At 39.9% G+C, this 6,231-nt stretch overlaps 1 protein-coding gene across 1 annotated transcript; it reads left to right on the plus strand.

Annotated features, from left to right (window-relative positions):
- The first annotated feature begins 2,577 nt into the window (after positions 1 to 2,577).
- LOC107745888 (forkhead box protein Q1-like) lies at positions 2,578 to 3,994 on the plus strand. Its single transcript, XM_016559919.1, has one exon. It carries the CDS (start codon positions 2,733 to 2,735, stop codon positions 3,576 to 3,578), a length of 846 nt encoding a protein of 281 aa, XP_016415405.1. The 5' UTR covers positions 2,578 to 2,732; the 3' UTR covers positions 3,579 to 3,994.
- The last annotated feature ends 2,237 nt before the right edge of the window (positions 3,995 to 6,231 follow it).

A 6,231-nucleotide genomic window follows, 5' to 3' on the forward strand; every position in this document is an offset into this window, starting at 1 on the left:
AGCGCTATGGACCGCAGTATGTGCTGTATTTATTTGGCTAGGCCAGTGTGGAGTAAGCAGGTCCAGGCCAGGCTTTCATAGAGGAATACCCATTCATTCCTGACTGCTGGAAGAAAAATAACGCTGCCTCTGACATTTCACATCATGAATTCGGCCAAGTTTTAATGAACCATATTCAAATATCAGTACAAGAGCCAAAATCTTATGCTCATTACAGCGCATAAAAAACGTTTCGGTTAAGTGTAGAAAACCAGGTGGTGTGAATTTATTGCACATTTTGACCAATTTGAAAAAAAATGTCCCGATTTCACGCAAATCTCATCATCGGAGTTACTCACGTTCATCAAAAACAAGCTTTAGCCTACATTTTCTAGCGATCCACGTATGACAATAATTACATTTGTCTGATTTAATTAGCTCTGACTGCTTCAAAAAATGAGCGAACCTTGAAATTATATTTACAAATCTAATTGAAATCATACATTAGTCACTAAATAGACTTGCCTTTTGAATTTGAATTGCATAGGTGAGATCTAAATCATATGTTGTGGACATTTAATAGGCAACTTATTTTAATTGATTAATTAGCGAGGGACTGTATGCATCATGCTTGTTTCCCCCGTCACACCCTTAACTTGTTTTTACGGTCAGTGAAAGACTATTAACTGGTAATGAGGTACTGCCGGTGTAATTACCAGCGTTCATGCGGTTGGCCGCAGTCTGGAAGTGGAGCCTACTGCTTCATCCAATGTGCCGACTGTGAGGAGCGTGTGGTAAACCTCTCTCACACATTAATGAATATCTGCAAAGCACTTCAAATCTAAATATTTGAGTTATGGTTAAACCTGCAGGAAACAGCGACCCAACACATGAAACCAGTGAGCGAGCGTAATGTTGCGTCCTCTGTTTGTGCGACAGGTTCATGGAAAGCAACAAGCAGTCAATGGGCGGATGCTCAAAATGATGAGATTGGAGGATGATAATGTGTGTCTCAAGCAGATTCTGTAACTAAATAAATGTTCGCTACAAACGTGTAGCATGTTAAACTTGACAGTTGGTCTTTCTCTTGTTTCTTGGCAAAGAATTAGAGAAACCATTGATGCTAATGAAGATTAGTCGAATGGTTGTATTGGCATGAGCCATGCAACATATGCATTTCAATTCCTGCGTACTAGGAGAAAACAGAACAAAGTGCATGCATCAATCTGTTAATGTAGATGTTTTTCATAAAATGCATTTCCTACATCATTCATCAGAGACCAAAAAAAAAATCAAATGTCAAATGCTTATTATATATAGACCAATCTAGTATTTACTTCACTAAATACTCATTTTATTTATTTATTTTTGCAATTGAATTGACAAAGACAGAACATATAAACCCAATTACTTAAAAATATCAAAAACTACAAAACTCCTGAGCGTGTGTGACCTTGTTGACCTCAGAGCAGGTGAAATATAAATTATAAGTGGTATATTCAAGACAGTATATGTATGAAATACATACCAGCTATTGGGTTGTTTTGACCCAGCGGTTGGGTTGTTTTGAATCCAACCGCTGGGTTTGTCCCTTTTTAACCCAGCGCTGGGTTATATTTAACCCAGCATTTTTTAGAGTGTGATTTATAGTTTTAAAGGCATTCTGACACCACTTGAGTGTTCAAAACACATAAAAGAAACTATTACACATGTTTGCATAATGCATGTTTAAAGCATAATTCTAAAACACATTCTGCTTGTTTATGTAATATAAGTTGTTTTTTACTGCATTAGACATGTGACACAGGTCAAAATGTGTCCATTCAGTGTTTAATGACTAAAATATTTGATGCAACCTAACTCGAGTTTGAAAATTAGAAGAAATATATACTCTAAATTCAAAGCTGCATGGAATTGTGCCTTTATATCCTTTATATATTTTATTTACCTGCATGAATGACATTCATCATAAATGCTGTACAAGTGTATAAATGGGATGCTAAGCAACTGCACAGGCATGATATCACTGTTTTGTTTTTAAAAACGTCCTCGTTTGCAGTAATTAAACAGTTCAATGCTCTACCCAAAGGAATGTTGAGCATAATATCATCAACAAATGTAACACACTGCAGTTAATGACTAATGAGGGATGTGATTGACACAACTAAAATGTTGGTACGTGATTACAATATGTTGCGACTTATTATGATTAAACCAGTTCTAACTCTAAATATACTTCTCAGGACTATTCTTCCAATAGGTAAAGCTTGTTGCCTGCGCGGCGTGCCATGTCTGATAAACGCACGCCACCTGCTTTCCTGAGGTGAAACTCTTCTGTGTGGTGAGCAAAGGTGAGCAAGGACGCAGGTGAAGCCGCCTCGCTGTGACGAAACTCGGCTCAAACCAACAAAGCAATTCATCACGAGTCTGTCTGATGTTTTGCTCGACCGCTTTATTTCAAAACAGGGTGTGCATGATCCGTGTGTTTTTTTAAGAGTGATTTTAAGACTTAAAGACAGGCCCCGCCCCCTGTAGGCATACCCCGGAGGTGAGCGGCTATATTAGACAGCTGAGCGCGCGCTAGGGATGTTAAGTGCACTTATCTGCAGCAGGTACAGGTCCTGTCACTCTCACGCGTTGGATTGTGTTTGACAGCTCCGCGTGGCTATTCTAGCTCTCTTTCACCGGTGTTTTCTTAAGGAGCCTTACTCGGCGGAAGCGTCTGGACAGTTAAAGTGTCACAAGCTCAGCCAATGAAGCTGGAGGTTTTCTGCGGGGGTCACTACGACTCCAAGCCCGCGGAGCTCTGCAGCGACGCCGAGGGCAGCATCCCGTCGCCGATGTCCGCGGAGGAAGAGCTGGGCTCGGATGGAGACTGCGTGGCGCACAGTCCCGCACCTGTTCCTCCGGGCGCAGAGAGCAAAGGCAAGCCCTACACCAGGAGACCCAAGCCTCCGTACTCATACATCGCTCTGATCGCCATGGCCATCCGGGATTCGAACTCAGGTCGCCTCACTTTGGCCGAAATCAATGACTACCTCATGAAAAAGTTCCCGTTTTTTCGAGGCAGCTACACCGGCTGGAGGAATTCAGTGCGCCACAATCTGTCTCTCAACGACTGCTTTCTCAAGGTGCTGCGGGATCCCTCCAGACCGTGGGGGAAGGACAACTACTGGATGCTGAACCCGCAGAGCGAGTACACCTTTGCGGACGGAGTGTTTCGTCGGAGGAGAAAGCGCATCAGCAAAAAAACAGGCAAGGAGCCAGAGGGGCCGAGCCAAGCTCCTGCGGTGGACACTATCGTTACGCCTCCTTCCAGCGCCAAGTTTACAAGCTCCTTCGCCATTGACAGCATCCTCAGCCGTCCTTTCAGGAAAGAGGAACGCAAAGCCGACACCTGGCACGGGGGATTTGTCATGCGGGGCTCCCCTGTGGCTCTTCCCCAAACGCATGCGCTTCGATCCTTTGGACCCCCGGAGGACCCCGCCATCAGCTGCCGTCACCAACGGGACTTTCTCCCGTTCCAGCTGACATCCGAGTGCATCCCACACGCGTCCGCGGGCTTTCACCCCTTCAAGATCGACTATTTGTTGTCGTAATATCGTGTGGGGAACTTTGGCACTTTCTGAGCACTTGTGACTTGACAAAGACATACATTTCATCCGCCTGCGTAAAGTTCGTCCGGGAACGTTTTATGCAGAATGACAAGGAGTGAAAGTTGTGAACTATTTAATAGCTATTCTGTTTGTATCGTCCTACTGAGCGGTTGCGTTGTTTTAAGCTGTCGTCTGTGTATTTATTTGCCCTTTGTGTTTGTTTTAAGTGTGTTGAACCAGGTGCCTCAAACGATTCTTATAAATGTAAACTTGTTTCCATTTCAGATTTACAGTTCGAGATAAACTATTCAAGCTCAATTTGAGTTCTTACAAAGAAAGTGAGGCTCCTGCATCTAAACTGGAATTATTGTAAACTATTTTTTTTTTCTGAGAGAATGCATGCACATTTTATATTGAATAATAAAACATGTTTTAAAATTAAACACGAATTGATTGTTATATCAAGAAGTTCATGGCCAGATGTTTTGAAATATATTATCCTGTCATATTAATTTCACGAAAAGATGTTTGCCCAATTACTGACGGTGCTGCTTATTGTGATTTAAAATAGCAAATGCTGATTAAAATTACAATGTGATTCCTAAAACAAACAAAATGCATGTTCACGTTTTCAAATCCATTTTCTCATAACGTAGAGGTGAATTCAGGTAAATTGGGACATTTTTTTTTTTGCCATTGAGATGACTGGGACAAAAAATTTCCCAATTATCCTGAATTAGCCCTAAATGTTACTATGTTTGCAATGGCCAGAGAGTTTCATAGCAGCACCTGCAGGTGGTGTTATCATAATGCCCTTCTGTCTGGGCGCCTCTGTTTGGATTCACACTTCCCCTGCATCCGCATCCTTAACATGTGCATATTAATAGTTCAGCATGTTGAAAGCGTGGCAGTTTTGAGACTTTGGTTATAGGACAATAAAATAAGACAAAGCAGCTTCAGTTTGAGGCAGCTGTGGATATTTAAATGAAATCCCAGGTCCATACGTTTCCACGAGCTGTCCACGGTCCTGAAGATAAGATGACATAACTCAGCTGTTCAGGCCAAGTACAGTATCTAACTAAGGTCGTTAAACCCATAAGATGCTTAATTTGTAAATGTGTCCTTGTTTCTGCTTTAAACACAGTTTATCCTTTAAACATACCCGTCAAACATTTCGTCGCGTTATTACAAGTAGTAGTAGTAGCAGTTTTTGTAATCAGTTACATTTTCGTTCGTTCGTTTTAATAAAAAAAAAAAAGATTTTTTTATGTATTTACTTATTTACTTTAATTTTTTATATTTATTTTATTTTTAAGTATTTTATTATTATTATTATTATTATTATTATTATTGACCTCAACTTCTACGTGTGAAGTGTCACGTGACGTCAAGGAGAAAGTCATTAGCACCAATCAAACTGACAAGTTGCCATTTATGGCGTTTAAAGGGTCTGTCATCTGGAGAGACTGTACTGCAACCTACAGGATGTAATGTACAATATCTGCTACACAACAGCAGGCAAAAATGTGACATTTCAAAAACAAGATTATTGTAATCAAATTTATTTCGCACGGTCAAATGGTTGTGGAATACATTTTTATAGGTATCCAAATGTGTTTATTTTCCTTTTTTGCATTTTTCATATCAAAATCAAGATGCAAATTAAAACCCACGTCAGTAATTCCCCAAAGAGCGTAATCTTTGTTATCATCATGCAGTTTATTTGTTTGATTGCAATTTAAACAATTGCTGAAGTTGTTGGACTTGTGAGGGAGAGCAACATTCGTCACTCGAAGGCGCCTCGAGAACTCAGGGCTTTGTTTTTTTCTTCGCAGAGTTTCCCCGAGAGCGGACACAGATATATTTAGCAATTCAATATTTATATTTTCTGTCCAGAACTGCAAATATCCGTCCCCAGAAGCGCCTCTTGTCACGCGGAGAGTAAAAACCTCTAATATCGCCATTATTCATCTCTTAGCCTTCAAATGCGCACTCGGAGAGTCGACATCGATTTGTCACCTTTAGTCAAAAGGTCACCTGCAACAGTAGAGGAATCCAGCAGTCTAGCACAACAATATTATCCCCGCAACGAGAAACCTTCAAAGTCTTTCACGTATTTTCCTTCTGCACCGCGCACGCTTTTTCTAAGCCAAGCGTGCATCCTGAACGCAGCGGGGATAGTGGGTTTGATGTTGCCGGGAATTTTTGGGGCGATTATTTTCTTTACCTTTATTGTTATGACGAGGGCTGATTTTATCTCCACATCCTTTTGTTGTCTTTGATAAAGACTGCTTGTTTCTGCCTATGAGGCACGGCTGTGAATATTGCCCTCACATTGCATTCGTATATTTTAGTGCGCGTATTCATGACAAAGCCAAAAAAAAAAAAAAAAAAAAAAAAAACCACAAACACATCTTTTCTTGGGGTTTTAACTTTAGTATCATCTTAAACAACTTGTTTTATCTTTAAATTCGTTTTAAGTTCCATTATTAGAATGGATCATAGTGGAACTATATGCCTCTGTTGTGGTCCTTCGTTTTAATAAAAAAAAAAAAGATTTTTTTATGTATTTACTTATTTACTTTAATTTTTTATATTTATTTTATTTTTAAGTATTTTATTATTATTATTATTATTATTATTATTATTATTATTA

Source organism: Sinocyclocheilus rhinocerous, unplaced genomic scaffold, assembly GCF_001515625.1.
Source record: "Sinocyclocheilus rhinocerous isolate Xijiao unplaced genomic scaffold, SAMN03320098_v1.1 scaffold1850, whole genome shotgun sequence".
Classification (NCBI taxonomy): domain Eukaryota; kingdom Metazoa; phylum Chordata; class Actinopteri; order Cypriniformes; family Cyprinidae; genus Sinocyclocheilus; species Sinocyclocheilus rhinocerous.